The sequence below is a fragment of the Notothenia rossii genome, assembly GCF_949606895.1.
Source record: "Notothenia rossii genome assembly, chromosome: 5".
NCBI classification, from domain to species: domain Eukaryota; kingdom Metazoa; phylum Chordata; class Actinopteri; order Perciformes; family Nototheniidae; genus Notothenia; species Notothenia rossii.
Window position 1 is genome coordinate 82,203,989 of NC_136903.1, and position 22,359 is coordinate 82,226,347.

The 22,359-nt window shown below is 44.7% G+C and overlaps 1 protein-coding gene across 4 annotated transcripts; it reads left to right on the forward strand.

Moving 5' to 3' along the window:
- Positions 1–1,512: 1,512 nt before the first annotated feature.
- Positions 1,513–20,314, forward strand: LOC307041485 (solute carrier family 2, facilitated glucose transporter member 9-like). Of its 4 annotated transcripts, XM_079684925.1 has the most exons (14): positions 1,513–1,864; positions 2,482–2,540; positions 2,680–2,796; positions 7,152–7,247; positions 7,762–7,922; positions 8,001–8,125; positions 8,202–8,331; positions 8,480–8,628; positions 15,838–16,025; positions 16,109–16,219; positions 16,292–16,396; positions 16,822–16,897; positions 19,051–19,178; positions 19,770–20,314. In XM_079684925.1, exons 5-14 carry the CDS (start codon positions 7,834–7,836, stop codon positions 19,953–19,955), a joined length of 1,287 nt encoding a protein of 428 aa, XP_079541051.1. In that variant the 5' UTR covers positions 1,513–1,864; positions 2,482–2,540; positions 2,680–2,796; positions 7,152–7,247; positions 7,762–7,833; the 3' UTR covers positions 19,956–20,314. The 4 variants fall into 4 exon arrangements, with proteins under 4 accessions (XP_079541051.1, XP_079541049.1, XP_079541050.1 ...); XM_079684923.1 differs by lacking the exon at positions 7,152–7,247 and having other exon boundaries at positions 7,788–7,922; XM_079684924.1 differs by lacking the exons at positions 2,482–2,540; positions 7,152–7,247 and having other exon boundaries at positions 7,788–7,922.
- The last annotated feature ends 2,045 nt before the right edge of the window (positions 20,315–22,359 follow it).

Here is a 22,359-nt window from a genome sequence, read left to right on the forward strand (position 1 = left end):
TTGGCAGGACCCCCGGCAGAAGAGTAGTCGGTGGGACCCCCAACGGGACAGGACATAGGGTTTGCAGGACCCCCGGCAGGAGAGTAGTCGGCGGGACCTCCAACGGCACAGGACATAGGGTTGGCAGGACCCCCGGCAGAAGACTAGTCGGCGAGACCCCCAACGGGACTGGACATGGAGCCGGCAGGACCCCCAGCGGAACCTCCAACGGCACAGGACATAGGATTGGAAGGACCCCCGGCAGGAGTGTAGTCGGTGGGACCTCCAACGGGACTGGACATGGAGCTGGCAGGACCCCCAGCGGAACCTCCAACGGCACAGGACATAGGGTTGGCAGGACCCCCGGCAGAAGAGTAGTCGGCGGGACCCCCAACGGGACAGGACATAGGGTTGGCAGGACCCCCGGTAGAAGAGTAGTCGGCGGGACTCCCAACGGGACAGGACATAGGGTTGGCAGGACCCCCGGCAGAAGAGTACTCGGCAGGAAGTAGGAACCCCAACGGGACAGGACATGGAGTTGGCAGGACCCCTAGCGGAACCTCCAACGGCACTTCAGTAGGGACTTTAGTTGGGACTTGAGTAGGGACTTGAGTAGGGACCAGAGTTGGGACTAGAGTTGGGACTAGAGGAGGGACTAGAGGAGGGACCAGAGAGGGGACTATGGCAGCTGGGGCCAGAACTGGGTCTGGAACCATGGCTGCCGGGGCCGGAACCGGGGCCGGAACCATGGCCGCTGGGGCCCGAACTGGGGCCGGAACCATGGCTGCTGGGGCCAGAACTGGGTCTGGAACCATGGCTGTTGGGGCCAGAACTGGGGCCGGAACCATGGCTGCTTGGGCCAGAACTGGGTCTGGAACCATGGCTGCTGGGACCAGAACCGGGGCTGGAACCATGGTTGTAGGGGCCAGTACTGGGGCCAGACCATGGCTGCTGGGGCCGGAACCAGGGCCGGAACCATGGCTCTTGGGGCTCGGGCTGCTAGCTTGGACTTGCGACTCCTTCTTTTAGGAGCCGTTTGGAGGCTCCGTGGACCTCCAAAAGCAAGACAAGTTCCAGAGAACGGCTCCTGGACAGGAGCAGGAACTGGGGCAGAAGCAAGGGCCGACTCCAAACGGAACACACCGATGCGCGAGGTGTCAAAATGGGAATTGGGAGGCAGGGAGCCATCATGCCCGGGGCCAGCAGGCAGGGGATAACAAACCGAGAGTGTGACGAAGGTAACTTCGTCACTGATGGCTTCGGGCCTTGCATATGTGCACATGTTTATACAGTTTATATTATTTATCAATGTAGTGTTTATTGTATTTTATTTTGAAATGTGTTCCCCTTTCCCCATGTCTGTTGCCATTGATTATGTTCACCTGGTGCCCTGTGTTGTCTCCCCCCCCCCACCTGTGTCTAATTGCTCCTCCCTCACCTGTGTCTTATTGCTGATTAGTGGGTGGTTATTTAGGCTCTGTTTCCCTGTCTGTTTGGAGGCAGGGAGTGTGTGTGAGATCCTTGTGGCTGGTGACTGTGCTCACATGTTCAGCAGGATTGAGGCTGTGAATCATGTGTATGATTTAATAAATATCCACACCGGGTTATATTTTTGGACGTTCTGCCTCTGCCTCCTTGCTTGGTCGGGCCGCTCAATTGTCAGCTTCACAGAGAGGAAATCCAAAATCCAGCTAGGTAGGAATTTCACCAAGTTTGTATTCTCCAGAGTCATCTGGCGCGCCTCTGCCAGAGCAGCTTCTCGCAGCTGAACCCCGGACGCTCCCCTCCATCGATCAGAGCAGTTAGCCAAAAAAAAGGAAAAATCCAATAATTCCTGCTCACAAGGATCTGCTGGGCCCATATCTGGTGGGTTCGTACTGTTACGGTGAGTGAAGCAAGCAGGACCCAAATGCAGATAACGCTGAAAATACCTTTTTATTTCAAGGATAATATAGACAAACGGAACACTCCCCAGGGTAAACATTCACCAACAAAAGACGAACCCACACTGAACACAGGAAGAGACTAAATACAGGGAGGGGTAATCACAAGACGAGAAACAGCCGGGCAGGGGAGGAGAAACACAAGGGCCACAGGTGAACACAATCAAACAATTAGACACACCAGGGAAACTAACGACAGGGGAAAAACACAGGAAGAAGGACCAGACAATATACAAGGAGGAAAACACCCATAACCAGACATACAAAACTACAAACGTGACATAACATGAGAATCCTGACACATGGTGAGCAAAGAATAAAAAAACTGAGAAAAGTCCAGATTAATAAAAGTAAATGGGGGACAAGTAAAACAACATTGTTTATCCACATGTATGCCCACTGCTTTTCAAACAGATGCATTTTCTCTTAAACCTTACTATATAAATCACTTTTTATAAATGTAAGAGTACAGTGTAACCATACTTTGTTTGTCTTGGAAAGTATTGGGGAAAATGTGTCGCTGTAAAGTCAACATCCCAGACCTCTGCCTCATTTACAGCTGAAAGACTAATGGCCCCATCCATCATCTCTACAAAGCAGATGGACAGAGACAGAGAGGTGGGGGAAGAGAGACAGAAAGAGAAGAAAAGGGAGGAAATAACTGAAGATATTTAAATAATGTGCATGATGGAAACATTGGAACACATGTGAATAGTGTCCTGCAATAAATGATGCTATCATTGGTGATTTTGTACAGGTGGCCCACAGATGGGACCCCTCCTGGTGCCCGAGCTTGTTAATGAGTCACAGATAGGAGGGGTGAGCAGGCTGACATCATGAACCAGACGGAGCCCTCTGGCAGTACAACATCGAGGTACCCAGCATGCCGTTCTCCATTATGGCGAGGTTCCCCCACGGGCTGTTGACGCTGCAGATTAACCCAAACCGGGAAGCTTTTTCCGTGCCATGTCATGACTGAGCAAACACTGCAGATAAATTATAAAGTTCTCTCACGGTGGCTTAAAACAACAAACAGGCCTAATAAAGGGCTCCATAGAGACTTATTATAAACTCTAATTAATGGTGCAGTGTGTTTCCTGATTCCAATTCCAGCATTTAATTGCTTTCTTAAAAATTGCAGTCTATTGAAACAGGGATTAGTTTGAGAGGTAAAGCCAAGTGGGATGCAATGTGTTTACAGGTCACAGTCGAGGCCAGTGGAGGGGCAAAGTTCAGGCTTAAGTGAGTGACAATACATTCAAGATTAAAGGGTTAAATCAAGGTCTAGAAGTCTAATACTGTACTTGACTCTTTCCCTATCCTTTTTTGGCAGAAAATTGGGAGCTTTCTTGAATGTGAACAGCAGGGAAGTTGTGTAGATAATTAGATTTTGGTTGTGCTGTGCAAGTTTGCTTTAAAAAAAGTTGAGAATTAAGACCCCAGGGATGAGAGAGAAGAGAAAAAGGAGACATGAGACACAAGCTTTATACACAGATGTGTTACTGTACTTTACAGCTGTTTTGGCAACATCACACAAAAAAAGAGGAAATATTAGAATCAAAGTGTTACTTTGTAAATTTTGCTGCCAATCAAACTCGTGAAGTAAAAAGCTAAATGTATTTTTCTTAGAATACTTACTTAATAATAACCAGAAAGGGATTGTATAATATTTCAAAAATGTTTATGAAAAAAGTAAACGTAAAGTATGTCAAACTTAGTCAAAGAATTGTAGTATGTCGATAATATCATGAAAAAGGTCATACAATTATAGCATGTCAAAATATGAAGAAAAATCATAGGATAGTTTGTTGAAAATGTAAAGGTAAAGATATCTGTTACAGGTTGGTATATTCTCTATACATATATAGATAGTATAGTATGTCGAAATGTATTCAAAAAAAGTTATAGTATAATACACTTTTGCTTATAAAGTTGGAATAATTTAGTTTTCAGACACATTTATCTTTTTCCTCCAATTTACACACACAATCATTTCTTCAGAGGTGAAACATATTTTATTCCAACTTTATAGACAAGAGTGTATGTTGTATAATACGTCAAATATAGTATACTATGTATTAAAATATGTAAAAGATCATTGCATAGGGTATTACATATATCAAGACTAAATAGTTTTTTTAAATACAAAAAAGTCCCAGTAAAGTATAGTATGTTGAATAAAATTACAACATCCGAGTCTAGTGTGTTGTATATATATGATAAAATGAAGGAAAAAAATAGCATAGGTTGAATAATATGAAATGTTATCCGCACAGAGAATTCCCCGCTGGTTCTGTTGCTGCAGTTTACATGCTTTCAGATGCATAATACAATGCACTTCACAAATGCGTTATAGTGTTTTTATACCATAACTCAAACAGAAAAGCTTTCGTTATAAATAGCAATAAAAAACTTCGTCATGAAGCCAGGATTGTGAGGTGTCTGCTGGTTACTTTATTTCCTGTCAGATGGTCTGGAAAGTTAATGATAACTTTCCTTAAATGCTTAACAGAGTCCGTATAGTCTGAACATTTATTTTAAGTCCATGCAAGTGAAGACAGAATGGGGAGCTTTCAACTACTAAAACAACTGGTGAGCTACATCTGAATCATTTTTACAATCATCATCTTTAGAAATGTATATATTAATGTAGCGTATAAACAGTAACAAAATGTGCTTGTGTGAATATCTTTTATAAACATAACTGTTTTATTTTGATACTAAACATTTTGATTCTGCTCTAAAAAACGTTTAATATCAGGAGAAAAAGAAAAACATTTCTTTAGGCAAGCAGGATATTTTCAAGCGGTCCGATTGAAGTGCCTCATTCAAACCCAAGATTAAGCTGAGTCATTGCACTTTGTCAGTTTCTGAATCAATTTTGAACTTGTCAGTCAATGCAAAATGTAGGAAAGGGAATAAACACATTACGATTCAAGCAAAAGAGATATTGATATACATATATATGACATTTATTAAGTATAATATCATTTTAAAATCTAGTAGAAAAAGGTTTAGCAGTTGTTGTGACATGTAATCTTGTTGTTATGTCACACATGCAGGATAGCGACACCTTAAAAATATGCTGATTTTATTGAATAAAATGCATTTCTGTGAATCCCAACTGTACATCAAGGTATAATAATGATCAAAAACCCTTTAGCAACTACAGCAATAAACCTCAACACACATCATTTCAGCAGTAGTATTTATCACACAGCTTCATATTATAGTAAAACAAATGTTTGAATACAAAATCAATAAATTACTAGTTTTGCTTTTTATTATTTTAGTTCATTTTGCTCATATAATGATATACTGTGGTGACCACGTATTGATACACTGGTTCATAATTCACACATGGAACTACAATGGGGTTTTGTTTCCACACGGACATGTTGTGTGTTCCCTATATATATTGTGTGCCCTCCTGGCTCTTCCTCTTGTCGTCCCGGGCTGCGACCCGACAACATGTTCTATTCTGCTCTCTATTAAAGTGCCCTTTCACACCTCCATTGCACCGCCTCCGACTCCCTATCTCTCGGCACTACAATACTTTATTAACAATGGCGTATTACTCATTTTACTAATAAAGGTATATAATAAAGGAGGCTAAAAGTGTTTACCAATAGACTCGGCACTACACTGGTGACCCCGACACGTCTCGAGAAGTTTCCGGGACGGAACCGAACACGGCAAAAGGAACTCGATTTCCTTTCTCGAAATGCCGGGGATTGATTGGAGACGTCCTTGGCTGCCACCGGCACGCGGACAGAGGCTCGGTGCGCGCCCCGCGGAATGGCTGGGGATGTTGCTCGTGATTCCTGCATCGGCCTTCCGGCTACAGGGAAACTGTGCACGACCTGCTGGGTCGACCAGCAAGCCTCGTGGGTTTGTTTCTTCGGGGCGTGCGGCTGCACGTCCCGGCTGCGCTGCACTGACGGCTACTAGCGGCTAACCACGTGGGGCTAACGACGGCTAGCAGCTAACCATGGCTGCCAGTTATCGGCTAACGGCTAGGTGCTAATGGCTAGCGGCGAACAGCTAGCTGTTAACGGCTGTCGACGTGTTTCTGTTAACATCTGACTGTTAACAAAAAAAATTTCTGGTGCCGGAGAGGAGGTTCGACCAGCCGGTTGACCTCGTGTGGACACTCAACTTTTTAACCACCTCGACGGCGGTTCCAGACGCCACTCAAGTTTTCATCAGCACCTGGGTGGCGCACTCCTGTACCCCATCTCGCCTCGACGGTTTCGGATGTCGCCCATGCTGCAATCGGCCCGTGGGTGGCGCGCTCCGGAGCCTGTCTGGCCTCTCCTGCCTTCCGGGGATATCCAGACGCCACTCACGTTTTCATCGGCGCCTGGGTGGCGCACTCCTGGACCCCCCTCTCGCCTCGACAGTTCCGGACGTCGCCCATGCTCCATTGGTCCATGGGTGGCGCTCTCCAGGACCCTGTCTGGCCTCTCCTGCTTCCCGGGGATACCTCAACGCCTGCTGAGGACTTTGTGCCCGCCGCCGTTGTGCGTCTGCCTGCGGCCGGGTTGCGCTCCTTCCTCCCTGGGATTCCGCTCCGTCCTTACGGAGATTTCATGCTCGCCGCCGCTGTGTCTTCACCTGCGGCCGGGCAGTGCTCTTTCCTGCTGGGTTCTTCGCGACACCTACTGCAGCCCTCTTACGACGGCCCGTTCCGGCCCGCCCCCGGTGGGGGTGCCCTCGCCCTCGTTAGGGTACCTACCCTCTCCTGCGGCCTCCTTTCGTCGGCCCGTTCCATGGCCCGGTCCTCACCTGCGACCCCGCCCTCCTCAGCCCCTGTGGTGCTTCCTCCACGGACACGAGGATTTATTTTGCCATGTTTTAATTCTGGGGGGGCTTGTGTGGTGACCACATATTGATACACTGGTTCATAATTCACACATGGAACTACAATTGGGGTTTTGTTTCCACACGGACATGTTGTGTGTTCCCTATATATATTGTGTGCCCTTCTGGCCCTTCATCTTGTCGTCCCGGGCTGCGACCCGACAACATGTCCTATTCTGCTCTCTATTAAAGTACCCTTTCACACCTCCATTGCACCACCTCCGACTCCCTATCTCTCGGCAATACAATACTTTATTAACAATGACGTATTAGTCATTTTACTAATAAAGGTATATAATAAAGGAGGCTAAAAGGGTTTACCAATAGACTTGTCTGTGTCTAATCGCTATTCCCTCTGCTTTGTAGACCCGTGGTAATGCTCTGTTCCTCATCATCATACTGGGAATTGGAGGAAGCTTTCAAAATGGCTACCACATCACCGGATTGAGTTCTCCCTCACCGGTCAGATTCATCACTTGCATCACTATTGTTTCTTGCTCTCTGTTGAAACCCCCCTACACCAGTGTTTCTCAAACTTTTTCATACCAAGGACCACTTAACCAATAAAAAACACACTCGCGGACCACCTAACTCCACAAATATCCAAAAACACATCGTTTTTCTAGAACAGATTACAAATCGCCTGAAAATGGTACAAACAAGTGGCAACATGTGTGAGGAAGGTGATGTACGGGGCTATATCATGCAATCAAAACTTGGAACTTAAGCTCGCTCCATTGTGGAGATATTCCCGCGAGAGTGCGGGAAATTTAAATGTATTTATTTATTTCAAATATGAAATGTTACCAATATACTCACGGACCACTAGGGGGCGCTCACGGAACACACTTTGAGAAGCACTGCCCTACACCAAATGTTTACGTCCCGTTACAGTATGTTTGAATGTGAAAATAATAAGCACTTTTAATTTAAAATGTTCAAGTTCCACATGCAACATCTGCGTTCAAACTTGCAGTACATTCAGCGCTTCATCAACAGCAGCTGGTACGACAGATATGAAGAGCCTCCGCCTCCACAGACGGTCACCATGATCTGGTCCCTCATCGTCTCCATGTTTGCTGTCGGGGGTCTCTTTGGTGCCGTCAGTGTCAAACTGATCTCTGGCAGGTTTGGAAGGTAAATAAGAGAGACCCTCTGCAAAAAGCTGTCCATTCGCCTGAAAAAACCTCACTGAATTATGTATTTCCTAACCAGAAAAAAGGCGATGATCTGCAACAGCATTATTTCCATTGCTGCAGCGGGGGTCATGCTGGCAAGCAAACAGGCCAAATCATATGAAATGATCATAGTGGCAAGGATCCTGTATGGCTTCTCTGCAGGTAAGCTATCAGGACTTTCTCTAAAATAAACAGCACATCATGTTTTTCCTGACTCATGAGATCTCATGACTTGCAGGTTTGGGATCCAGCACCCATACAATGTACCTGGCAGAGATAGCTCCCATAAAGATAAGAGGAGCTGTGACTCTAACATCAGCCACTTTTGGCTCTCTTGGTAAACTGTTTGGACAGTTTTTTGGATTGAGGTATGTACCTTTTGTCTATACGTGGGAAATGACAACAGTAGCCATCTTACTCATATCTGAGAAATGTGCATACAAAAACACAACATTGCGAAGGGTCAATAGAGATCCAGTTTTTATTATTGTTATTAAGTTGTTCTTTTTTTTTCAGTGAGATCCTAGGTCGCGAGGACCTGTGGAACGTCGTCCTCTGTGTCCCTGCGTTCTTCTCAATGGTTCAGGTTTTGGTGTTGCCTTTTCTCCCGGAAGCTCCTAGATACTTATTCATAGAGAAAGGCGATGAAAAGGCATGCAAAAAAGGTTAGTATTTTCCCACAAATAAATGAATTACAGTAACCAAAACAGTATTTTACAGTCTGAGTAATAAAAACAAAGCAATGCACTACTTGAAATTCTGCTTGTGATATTTGAGGATGAGGTTATTGTGAACAAAATGTGGACTCTTAAAGCTTAAACAGAGCATTTCAGTCATAATACAGGTTAATTCTAACATATAGTATGAGTGTTTTTTACAGAATAAAGCATGTAATCATGTTCTAGGCAAAACAAAGAGTACAAGTATGAACCAAAAATATGCTGAATATAACCCTTCATGGTCATGCAGTGTAGGTTGTGGTTTCCCAACACATTTTGGATCATTGAGCCTTTGTATCCTTCTTCTTTTTTCTTATTTCATATCCCTTTAGGAAACAAACACTCCTATACAAAATCTGTGTTGAATGTGAGCAAAGGAACAGCTTGTAACGATCAACTATCTAAAATAGTTGTGTTAATTAAACGCACAAGGGGTTCTTGAATGAACTTATTATAAAAAGGTAAACAGAAATAATAAACAGACAATCTGCTCCTTAAACAAAATAAACAGAGACAGATTTCATGCATGGATCCATTATATTGACAGTTTTCCAGCCAACCAACACAAACAAATTGAAACAGTCCGCTCTGCGATACACAAAAAGTGTCTTTACTGCCTAATCCAGGCTATTGTTCAATGACAAAAAAGGCTGTTGCTCCTGCGCCCGTCGTCGGCAAAAACAAAAATGTTTGTAGGCCTTTTCAGGCTATATTCCACAAAAAAAAGAAACACGAGGACCTGCGTGGCACAAAGGAGCGATCTCACCCTGTGTCGGAGAGAATCTCTCTCTCTCTATCTGTGCGCGTCCTCTCCAAGGAGACGTGCTTCCAGGTCGATCGATGCAATATCCACATACGGTTACTTTCAGTTACTTCCCCATTGCATTTTAACATATATATACATGCTGAGAAAATGTAACTATCCCGCTGAATACCCGCATTCACCACACACACGCTTCCTCCTCCCGTGAGAACCACCTGGCATCCCGGTGACGCGCCCACTACGCGCAAGCTTGGCTGAGAAGTTCTCTGATGCTTTAGAGAGTGGGTGAGTGCGGACCCAGACCAGGTCTCCCAGCAGGAGTTGTGCACCTCTCCTGTGGGTATTATAATACTTGGCTTGTCTGGCTTCGCATACTCCAACTCTCTTTTTTACTTGTTCCACCATTTTTTGTTGTCTTTCCAGTAGCGTATATGTAGGTTGATGAGGTGGAGGTGGAGGGCTGATCAACCTCTCCAGTGGGCCTTTCAGGGATCTTCCGAGTGCCAAGAATGCAGGTGTTTGCCCCGTTGTTTCATGATAGGCAGCATTGACGGCAAAACGAAATTCCCTGATCCACTGATCCCAGTTCTTATGTTGTGTCCCCACATAAGAAGCAATCATCGTTTTGATGGTCCGGTTGGACCGTTCCATGAGATTGGCTTGAGGATGATAACTGGTGGTGAACTTTTGTGTGACTCCACAGGATTTGCATAGGTTGGCCATTTCATGGCCAGTGAACTGTGCTCCCCGATCAGAAACCAACTCACGTGGGACACCGAAACGGGTGAAGATCTCATCTTTCAAGACGGCGACAATCTTGTGAGTTTTGCTGTCTTTTAGGGGAAACATCTCAACCCACTTTGTGAAATAATCCACAACCATGAGGAGAAAGCAATTGCCTTTTCTACTGCGGGGAAAAGGTCCCATAAGATCAATCCCCAGCTTTTCCCAGGGCTCCTCCACAGGGGTAGGCTGCATGAACTTTGTTGGTTTTTGATTATCCGCTTTGTAGGCCTGGCAGGTGTTGCAGCACTTGGGAACACACATGTTTCCTAACAGACTGCCACCAAGCCACCTCAAGGATCTTAAGAAGAGTCTTGAGTCTGCCCATATGTCCACTCAGGGGATGGTTGTGGAAGTACTCCAGAAAAGATGTTACTAGACTCTTGGGAACCACTAGCTGATATTTGTCTCCCCCTACTCTCACAGGCGACCGCCGATACAGAATACCCTGTAACACAGTGTACCCTATCCTATCTGGCTTACAAATGGCAGCAGACTGCTTTGCCATGTCACTAATTTCAGGGTTCCTTTCCTGGGCCTCTCGTATGTCTGATACGGTGGTTGGTAAGTCAGAAGTACAGTGAGAGGTGTTTGAGGCAACATACGCAGTTGCGGATGGATGTGCAACCGCTCTGGACAGGGCATCAAGCACTATGTTGTGCAGGCCTTTTCTGTATTTGACCCTAAATTGAAATTGCTGGAGTCGTAAGATCCACCTAGTCAGCCGGGAAGAGGTCTTCGGACAGTTTAAGGCCCAAGTCAAAGCAGCATGGTCTGTGTATACAGTGAATTATTTTCCCTAAAAAAAAATGTTGCCACTTTTCAACAGCCCATACAACAGCTAGACATTCCTTTTCTGATGTGGAGTAGTTACACTCGGCTCCTCTCAATCCCCGTGAAGCATAAGCTATCACCTGCTCCCCTTCCTCAGTAGCTTGGACTAAGACTGCACCCAAACCGGCGTCACTAGCGTCTGTGTGCACCTCAAAAGGAATTGAGTGGTCAGGTTGTGTTAGGATGGGAGCACTGACCATAGCCTGTTTCAAGTGTTCAAAGCTTTGCTGGCATTCTTCGCTCCATATCCACTCCACCGCTTTCCTTGTCAGGCGATGCCATATCTGCAAAGTGGGAAATGAATTTGTGGTACCATCACACAAGTCCCAGAAATCGTTGCAGTGATTTGATATTTGTAGGAGTAGGATATTCTTTCACTGCCAGTGTTTTCTCTGGATCCACCTGAACCCCTTTCTCAGACACTATATGGCCAAGGAACTTTAACTCTTGCTGGAAGAAATGGCATTTCTTCAGATTGAGTTTTAAATTGGCCTCATGAAGTCTCTTCATCACAGCGTTGAAATCATTGAGGTGCTGTTCTTGTGAGGGTGAAAAGATGATTACATCATCAATATACACAAAGCAGATTTTTCCCCTCAGCTCCCCCAGGACCTTTTCCATCAATTGCTGGAAAGATGCACCGGCGTTCTTCAGCCCATATGGCATGCACTTGAACTGGTAGAGGCCTATCGGTGTGATTACGGCAGTCTTGGCCTTGCTTTCCTCTAACATTGCGACTTGCCAGTAGCCTGATTTTAGGTCAAGGGTACTGAAGAATGAGGCTCGATGCTATGACTCCAACAACTCATGAATAAGTGAAATAGGATAGGCATCTTGCAGAGTCTTAGCATTTAGAGGTCGAAAGTCAACACAAAATCTTGGGGACATGTCAGGTTTTGGCACAAAGACCACTGGGGAAGCCCAGGCTGACTGTGACGGTTCGATAATGCCATCCCTAAGCATCTGCTCTACCTGGTCTATTATGATCTGGCGCTTGTGGGGTGATGCCCTGTATGCTCTGCAGCGCACTGGAACCTTGTCTGTAGTACAAATCTTGTGCTCTTCTACCTTAGTTTTTCCTAAACTGCCTGAACATGTTACGCAGAGTGAAGCAGGTAGGACCCAAACGCAGATTACACTTGACGATACCTTTATTTCAAGGACTTTAAATAAACTTGGACAAACAAAACACTCTTCGGTGAACTGAGTCACATACAAAAGAAGCACCAACACTGAACACAGGAGGAGACGAGACTAAATACAGGGAGGGGTAATCACAAGACGAGAAACAGCCGGGCAGGGGAGGAGAAACACAAGGGTCACAGGTGAACACAATCAAACAACTAGACACACCAGGAAACTAACGACGGGAGGAAAAACACAGGGAAAAGGACCAGACAATAACCCAGGAGGAAAACATGACAGCAAAACCCAAACATACAAAATTACAAACGTGACATAACCCTAGAAGTGTGACAGAACCCCCCCCTTAAGGGAAGGATCCCAGACGTCCCAAAAAACAAAGTCCAGCAGGGTGGGTGGAGGGGGTCTGGAGGACGGGTCTCGGGCGGACGGCCCGGGGGCAAGGCAGAGACCAAGGTGGGGAACTCGGGCGGACGGCCCGGGGGCAAGGCAGAGTTCGAGGAGGGTGTCTCGGGCGTACGGCCCGAGGGCAAGGCAGAGTTCAAAAAGGGGGTCTCAGGCGGACGGCCCGGGGGCAAGGCAGAGTTCGAGGGAGGCGAAGACCACAGCGGGCAAACTCAGGGGGCTGGGCTCGAGGGCGAAGACCGGACAGCTCCGGAGGTTGGGCAGGAGCCAGTGTCAACCGGACAGGATCCGGAGCCGGTGGGACAGGTGTCGGCAAGATCCTCCACGGAAGAGGACACAGGGCCGGCAAGACACCCGGCAGGAGAGCAGTCTGCGGAACCTCCAATGGCACAGGACATAGGGTTGGCAGGACCCCCGGCAGAAGAGTAGTCGGCGGGGCCTCCAACGGCACAGGAAACAGGGTTGGCAGGACCCCCGGCAGAAGAGTAGTCGGCGGGACCCCCAACGGGACAAGACATGGAGTTGGCAGAACCCCCGGCAGGAGAGCAGTCGGTGGGATCCCCAACGGGACAAGACATGGAGTTGGCAGGACCCCCAGCGGAAGAGTAGTCGGCGGGAGCTTTAACGGCACAGGACATAGGGTTGGCAGTACCCCTGGCAGAAGAGCAGTCTGCGGGACCTCCAACGGGACAAGACATGGAGTTGGCAGGACCCCCGGCAGAAGAGCAGTCCGCGGGAGTAGCTGTACCTTTCCTAAGTCTCCATGGCATGTCTTCCCGTCAGCCAGAGCCGCATGAGGGAATATGTACATGCAGTGTCAAAAACAGCTTTACACTGCATTCCTCTCACCTCTACGGGGACATGCAGGAGACTTACTGGATTTCTCTTCCCTCTCTGCACTATGGTCACTACATCAGCAGGTTTCTTAGCGCTCCACTTTTCCTGGGGCCTTTTGTTCAATTTCTCTTTTGCTTTTTGTTGATCCACTTTTCCCCAATATTCTTTTGCAGCTGTGCAATCTTTTTCCACTAATGTGCCTATTGACACCAGTTGGTCCACGGTTCTGACCGTGCCCCGAAGGCAACCAGCTATTCTGGGATTACAGTTGTTGGGTATTTTCCTACTATGCGCTGGCCCCTTAAGAACCCCAGATAAAGCCCCGAATAGCTCTGCATCTGTTAATGGCCTAACTTCAAAGAATGTTTCACAGCGATCCACAAAGTTCAAAACCTCTCCAACCTCCCTGGCACCACCAAAAGAGGAGAACTCCATATGAATGACAGGCTTTGAATACACCACCGGCGTACTGGTTGTATGGCGGCATACCGCTCTTACAGGTGTGATGGGGTTTATATTGTCAATGACTCCTGGCGGTTTTCCTATCGGAAGTAGATCAGTGAATGATGTCCTGCCGTGTGGCGCAGCATCAATAGTATCAAGTTCTCTTCTGGCAATCTCTGCTCGGCCGACAGAAACCCCAGCAGAGGGAACTGAATGAGTAGGAGTGGGATTAATAATATGAGGACCCGACACCTGAGTGTCAGTACCAAGAGAAGGAGCATGGGTGTGAGAGGCACTAATAAGAGGTGTTGAAGCTGGAGTGGTGCGACCATAAGACGTCTGAAAACTAGCACCAGCACTGACAAAGGGCCTATGGACAGCAGGGAGGCTGGCGCGCTTCAGCCTTTGGATTTTCTGCCTTCCATTTTTCATCACGCCTTTGTAAACAGTCCACCAGTTTCTCTTCAAAGTTTTTCAAAGTTGACATGACATGATGCTCCAGTGCTTCAACATTCTTATTCAGGAGGCCTCTGATGCTATCTTCTCGGTTTAGCGCGCTATTAACTGAATCTCTAAAATCAGCCTCAAGGGAGTTAACTCTCTCTATAACTATTCCCAAGTCTGTGGAGAAAGATGCAAGAGCAGGATATGCATGGTAAGATGTACTATCCCAATCTCCTACACTTTCCTCCTGCTCTGCATCAGATATATAAAGAGAACCGATCAAAGAGGTAATATCAGTAATAGATTTTCTTCTTGTTATCCATGCATCACCTCTGTTTTCATGGTGTTGCCCACTAGTCTCCTGTACTATACTACCTTCTTCAGGCTCATCCTCTTCTAAGTGTGCTTCCAAATGTTGTTGTACATTTTCTTCAGAAGCCATTGCTTGACTATGGTTATTTTACACAAGTACAGAACACGTTTTTCTTTTCTCATCCAATCAATACAATTCAACACATATGCTTGTAGTGTCTCAGTAAACAAAAATATCTCAATTGGGAGTTTCAAAATCTCCAAAAATGTTCCCTTTAAATAATATCAGATTTTTAAATCACATTTCATTCCCCATACTGGCCACCATCTGTAATGATCAACTATCTAAAATAGTTGTGTTAATTAAACGCACAAGGGGTTCTTGAATGAAATTATATTATAAAAAGGTAAACTGAAATAATAAACGGACAATCTGCTCCTTAAACAAAATAAACAGAGACAGATTTCATGCATGGATCCATTATATTGACAGTTTTCCAGCCAAACAACACAAACAAATTGAAACAGTCCGCTCTGCGATACACAAAAAGTGTCTTTACTGCCTAATCCAGGCTATTGTTCATTGACAAAAAAGGCTGTTGCTCCTGCGCCCGTCGGCGGCAAAAACAAAAAAGTTTGTAGGCCTTTTCAGGCTATATTCCACAAAAAAAAGAAACACGAGGACCAGTGTGGCACAAAGGAGCGATCTCACCCTGTGTTGGAGAGAATCTCTCTCTCTATCTGTGCGCGTCCAGGTCGGTCGATGCAATATCCACATACGGTTACTTTCAGTTACTTCCCCATTGCATTTTAACATATATATACATGCTGAGAAAACGTAACTATCCCGCTGAATACCCGCATTCACCACGCACACGCTTCCTCCTCCCGTGAGAACCACCTGGCATCCCGGTGACACGCCCACTAAAAAGCCTCTGGGCGCGCCGAGACAGGTGAATCTGCAAATGAACCTTGCAGAACCACACCCTCAAACCTTACATGAAAGTGGACATTCAACGACTGTAGTTGCGAGGATAATACACATGCATCATAGATTTTCATTTCATTTGAATCTAAACTACATGCCTTAACCTTTTCCCCTGCCCCTACAGTTTATAAGAAACACTGAGATCAATCTGCGACTGTCACAAGCTTTTTAGTGTCTGTGTCTCTGGTCTTTTTCCTTCCAGCTCTCCAGAGTCTGTGGGGTCAGGGTGACTACAAACAAGAGATGGACGAGATGTTAGCGGAGCAGGCGGCCATCGATGCGGCGCCACCAAAGACCCCTCTGCAGCTGCTGAGGGACAGGACCGTCCGATGGCAGCTTCTCACCATGTCCATCATCTTCTTGTCCAACCAGCTGTCGGGCATGCCCGCGGTAAGGATGGAATCACGGCATCCAAAAGAGCTTTATTCATCTTAAACAATACGATTATCAACCAATGCTTCTCTCTTTCCCAGATCAGTACTTTCTCTTTTGACATCTTCCTGAAGGCAGGCCTACCGAGAGACAAAATCCGCTACGTAACTCTTTGTCTCGGAGTGTCTGAAATCATCACCTCCATCTCCTGTGTGAGTGAACATGAGCTCCTTATCTCCACATCTTCATTGCACTCACATTTTAAACCTTTTTTTCTCTCCCAGGGCCTGTTGATGATTGAGCACAGTGGGAGGAGGCCGTTGTTCTGGGGCGGTTATGGTGTCATGGGTGCCAGCTTGGTGTTTGTCACTGTAACGCTCAACCTGAAGGTAAACCTTTAGACACGGACATCTACACAGCTGTGTGAGAGATCAGAAGAACTCTTTAAAGGGTCATTTTACCCACCTGAGCACATTTTCTTAGCCTTGGTAGTTTCAAGACATTCAGACTTTGAGATATCTTTGAGATAATCTGAGGAGGATTGAAGGACACAAAAGACTCACTGGAATTATATTTCAATCAAAGAAATAGTCCCTGTACTACAAATTAAATTACATTTCATTGCGGTGGATGCCGTAACTGACCTTTTCAAATGTGACATGTAGCAAATGCAAGCTGTGAAAGTGTATTTAAAAATAAACGTCTTACCTTTGATTGTTGCACTGTGCAAAGGCATCAATTTTTTTAAATGATCTTGATTTTTAGTTTAGCAGACAGTTTTAATATTCACATGCAACATTTTCTTCTCATGCAGGATTCCAGCGAGTGGGTTCCATACATCACGGTTAGTTTGATCATCCTCTTCATCATCTTCTTTTCCGGAGGACCTGGTAAGTTTCCTACAGCAGTTAAGTTCCCGGCCACACGGAGACGAAAACGAAAACAAACCAAATTCGATATCAAAAAAGTATTCCGTCCACACGGAATCGGCTCAAGAAACGTGTCCGTCCACACGAGACTGCTTGACCTGCTGGAAACACAGTAGTACAGGGTGGTCGATCGCGGGGAGATTGCCAGTCGATCGCGAGATGTGTCTAAAAATAGAACAGCAATATTCAGTTTTATCGTTAATGTCCTATAACATAATCTTCCTGTGCCAGAATAATGCACTTGAACGCAAAGCTTTGTGATTGGCCGGCGTGACCCCATGTGTCGGGGCGTGGCTGGTGGGCAGTGGGCACTATTTAGCTGACATTGTCCGTGGCAACAGGAGTGACAGTCCGCACACACACAAGACCGCAATTATGGCAGAAGCAAAAAAGCCCAAAATATATAATTTTCACTTCGAGTGGGAGGATGATTATTTTGTATCTATTCCAATTCAAAGTCCATCTGTCTCATCCATAGACTGTATATATAAAGGTCTCATCTGCAATGCAAGCGTGGCTTTATCGAAGAAGGGTAATTTAAGAGCGGCATTTCAAAACAGTGCACAAACGCTATGAGATGGAATTTCCTCCTAATTCTGCCCTACGCTCCCAAAAGGGGAGGGGCCTGAGAGGACAGCTAAATGCACAGCAGTCCATTTTCACCAGGCCCAACAACAAGAGCAAGGCTGCTACCATAGCATCTTATCGTGTCAGTCACGTTCTTGCGAAACACATGAAGTCTTTCAAAGACGGCAAAATTGTGAAAGAAGCATTCCTGGAGGCTGCCGACGCGCTTTTGGGGGACAGTACAAATAACAGTAGCATTTCAACAGGTTTTTGGATAAAAACTCAAGTTGGATACCGTTATTAATCAGCTGTAAGTTTTAGTTTGTTTGAACTTATTCATTATAATTATTGTATAAAATGGTATAAGAATGCAAACTTACATTGATTATAGTCTATTATCAATTCAGGTTAAGAAACTAGTGTTGCTTGCATCCTATTTTGTACTCTACTAAAATGCAACAAAAAAAGGGTTTGATTCTATTAATTTTGTCTTTTGTATTACACTTTGGCAGCAGATTCCTGTGTAGCTTCAGATCTGAGTTGTCTTATTGGTAAGCCTAATTTTTACTTTTGTAGCAACACTATTTTAAAATAATGGCAAAGAAAGGGTTCAGAGTCTTTTCTTTTTTTCCTGTGTCATATGTGGCAGCACTGTTCAATGTTTCTTGAAAACATTACCCACTGTAGTATGTGACGTGTGAATAAACTCCAACTCTGTATCAACAACACTGTTGTGTAACTTCAGTTAAATACTTGTAGGCCTATGTGTGTTGATTAGAAAGAGGTAAGATAAAGGATCTGCAGTATTTTATGAAGTATTAATCGTACAAAGGTCAGTTTTATACAAGTAGAAGTTACCTGGTAGTAGGCTGTCAGTAATGGCTACGCCTCTCTATTTGGACTGGTAGATCTCGGCAGACTGGCAACTTTAAAAGTAGCTCTCGGTTCAAAAAAGGTTGGGCACCCCTGCTGTAGTACATATGCCGGGTCTGTAAATACACCAAAAGCAGCGAATAAGACCCCCCGAGCATGGTTGCCATGGTTGCCTGATTGCCCTTCTGTTTATTCTCCGCGGTGGATTTAGCAACATGTAGTTCATGTAGTTCTCCATGTCCACTTGTTGCTGATGGTTGTGGTAGAGGAGCTGTAGATTTTGTACTAACATCTGTAGCATGGTCAGTAGCATCTGGAGCACGAAAGCAACCCTGTGATCCGCCATTGTTGTTGTTGTCGTCGTCGGCGAAACACATCAGCAATGACGCGGGGATGAGCAGCAGAGGTGGGGAGAGGCGGGGCTATGGCGTCATCGTTATCAGGAAATGATCGCACACACTGAGCCGTTTGACCCTCCAGAGCGTTGCGTCCGAAGATCTACCCACCTTGAGAGCCGTTATCGTTATCTGAGTTTCCCTGTCGGCCTCGCGTGGACGAACTGTCTATACGATAGAGAACTGTAGCGGATACAACCCGTTTCGTCTCCGTTTGGCCTAAATTTAAGACGTTTACTTGCACAGATAATTAACACCTGTATGTCTCTGATCTCTCAGGGGGAACCACAGGTACTCTCCTCAGTGAGCTCTTCATCCAGAGCGACCGAATGGCAGCTTTTGTCCTCATTGGGTCCCAACGCTGGTTTTTCTTCGCTTTGCTGGGACTAGTCTTTCCATTCCTTATTGTGAGTACACACAACTGCAAATCTGCCAAACAGGATTTGCTCATTTACAATAGAAATATTCTTTTGTGTTTTATTTTTACATTTAGTTGTAAAGCTTGAACAATCAATTATCAACAACATTTCTGGGTGTGGTAATTTTTTATATATCATTAAACTCTCTGAGTCATATGGTGCTGTGGCTAAACTGATTGGCCAGTTTTAGCTAAGAAATAGTTTCCAACCAAATAAACATATAATAACTTGGAGAAACAAATCTCAAAAGTGCCTTCACACAAAAAAAATGCCACGCTATTAATAATGAAAAAGGGCTTTTTAATAATAAACAAATGCCTCTTATAAAAAAAAAAAAATGTATCTTAGATTATAGTGAAATGTGTATGAAGAGCATTAATATGAGAAAATCCTATGCCTTCGTATGAGGTGTTCATACACAACTCAGGGAAATTGTGATAGCTAAAATGAATTGGCAAAACAACAACAGCCAAAGAATGATGGACCGCCCCAATACTGAAAGACACAAAACATCTCAGCACTTGCCATGAAGTTATGAAGCTCTTATTGATGCTTTCGCCTGTGTTTCCTTTGTCCCAGGACGCCCTGGACTCGTACTGCTTCGTGTTGTTCGCCTGCATGTGCGTGCTGGCTTCTCTCTACACCTTCTTCCTCCTGCCGGAGACTAAAGGGAAGACCCTGCTGGAGATCTCAGAGGAGTTTCAATCCATCACCGTCTGCGGGAAATCCTTCTCAGATGAAATAAAGACAGCGACCAGGCTATGAGTCAAGAAACTGTGACAACAAGGAAATTATTTATGCTTATTTATACCCTTTTTTGAAATACAGGAAGCTAGATTTACTTTGCCACTGAAATACCAGGCTAAAATGGTTTATTATGAAAATATTGTATGAATTGTTTCCTATCAGCATTTGCTGTTGATACAGTAGCATGTCATCAAGCTGCAAGTGATATCCAAAAGATTTAATTACGTGCCCATTTCCAAAGATTTAAAAAAGGTGCTGGGTCGCATCTCCAAATGATTCATTCTTTCCTATTCCATACTCCTCAAAATTATCCCAAATAAACAGTCTCATCATACAATTACAACAGCTTGAAAAGCTAATTGATTTGTTCATTTCTACTTCACCATCACTTCTAAATAACTGAAACATTTTTGTTGTGTTGGGTACCCGTTCCTGATGAAACTGCACCTGCAGCTGCACTCTGTTTGTCACTGTGAGGTCAGTCGTTTCCTTTCTCCAGCTCTCCAGCCATAAATCATCCGCTGGTCCCTTTGGGTTCAACTGTCTGTTCTTTGACCACTGCAGGAAATGAAATGAATGGAAACTGTTCCACAACATTGTGAGAGGCCATTCCTCTATCTTTCTTTTGTCTCTCAGGGCCGGCGGATTGAGCTCAAAGGGGGGGTGGCGGTTATTTGGAGGCATGTTGGCGACCTTGGTGTTAATCACACTCACACTGAAGTTCAACAACTTTATTTTTACTTTTATAAGCTACCATATTCTTTAAGGAAAATCACTTTGAAATGTCAGGGTTACGTGACGTTGTCCATTGGTTTGTGGTAGCCTCAAGTTGGGCATTTTGACGTCGCCACCAGAAGTGACCCGAGAGGATGAAGTTAAACAGAACGGAAGGCCTTTTCCAGCTAACAAATTGTTATCATTAAATCTTACAAACTGAGAACACACCGTAAAAGATGAAAACATGGACAATGACCAAAACCTTACAACACTGTGCTATGACTGGGCCACTCTTATTGTCTAATTTACTTCAACTGGAACTGTCATTTACAAAATGACAGAACATATGAAACTAGCCATAAAATCATATTCAAATTGTTGATTTCTGTTTGAATCTAAGATGCAAGGCACTTCTGCACTGGCTTATCAGATCTGAATTTGTAACCTAAAGTTGACACCATGGTCATTCCAGAAAGGCTGTTGTAGCAAAACCTCTGAGTATTAAATTAAACAAAGTTGTATCCGTAAACAAGAGGAAGAGGGTTATTTGTCCACTTAGGAGTTATAGTCTTACGTTTTTTATTCAACGTGTGGTACTCCTTACTCGTTAAAATGACTCAAACTGAATTTTTTTTTTTGTATTTGCTTTTTCTCATCTTTTAAGGACAGCATATTGTGTGTATGGCCTTGCTTGCTTATACAACCTGCTTTATGCTTATGTAGCGCATTGTGTCAGTATGTTTTACCCCCTTACACCAAGTACACTACAGGATTGTGAACTGGACAATTTCTTCCTCAGGATATTTTCTCCACTATCAGTGAGCCTTTCCCTTAGTCATTAGTATGTCCTCCATCATTAGTGTGAATTCTGCAAACCACACAGTAAGTCTTGGCCGGTGAGTCCTTCTCACTCCCAGTTGGCTCTTTGAGTAACTCAGTGGCTATAATGAGATATATATAGTCTATATACGTAAGTGTTTGAAGGTCTCCCCTTCCTTATCACTATCCAGCAGCTGCTTGGAGCCACAGGGGCTTCAAAAGCTGCCAAACTCACTCTGTCCACACTTCAGCACGTTGGGGATGTGAGCTGTGATTGGCAGTGTCTTGGCTCGGCTGATCATCCTGGACTGATGTCCTGCTGTGCCTTGTTAACACTGTAGGAGGATTAGCTGGAGGATTAATTGGAGAAACCATTGTGAGATGTTTACCCATGCAGACCACATCCAATCTGTGTTTTTTAATTGCATTTGTGTCCAGTTTAAAATATATTGAAGGTAATTACTGTTTAGTGGACATTTTTGAGAAACATGCCGAATTAAAGCTGCAAGCCGTGATAAACGGCTCCTCCACATCCACATACTGGCAGGACGCTACCACTGCGGTGTATTGCCGTGATGATAGAGACTGGACTAATGAGTGGACATTATATTTTGCATGGAGTGTTTCCGGTTATTTTTATTTTGAAATTCAGTTCGATGGACGCCAAAAAAGCCAGAGATTAAGGAACTAAACTAATAAATAAAAATAAGGATAATTGTGTGTTATTGGTGAGTAAATAACAGTGTGTTATTTTGAAAAGAATAACAAATTAGAATGAAAACAAGATTTAAAAAATACAGATTTCAGTATTCTGAGGCTCTCAGCCCCATTTATTTTCCTCACAGACGGCAGCAAAAGTCAGAAATTATACGATTTAAAATAAAAG

Bases quoted from the DNA above. Each gene is read 5' to 3' on its own strand.
- LOC307041485 (XM_079684923.1), top strand. From the start codon at position 2,759: ATGAACCAGACGGAGCCCTCTGGCAGTACAACATCGAG. The intron at 16,220-16,291 runs GTGAGTGAACAT...TTTCTCTCCCAG, and splicing joins TCATCACCTCCATCTCCTGT to GGCCTGTTGATGATTGAGCA. The intron at 16,397-16,821 runs GTAAACCTTTAG...CTTCTCATGCAG, and splicing joins CTGTAACGCTCAACCTGAAG to GATTCCAGCGAGTGGGTTCC.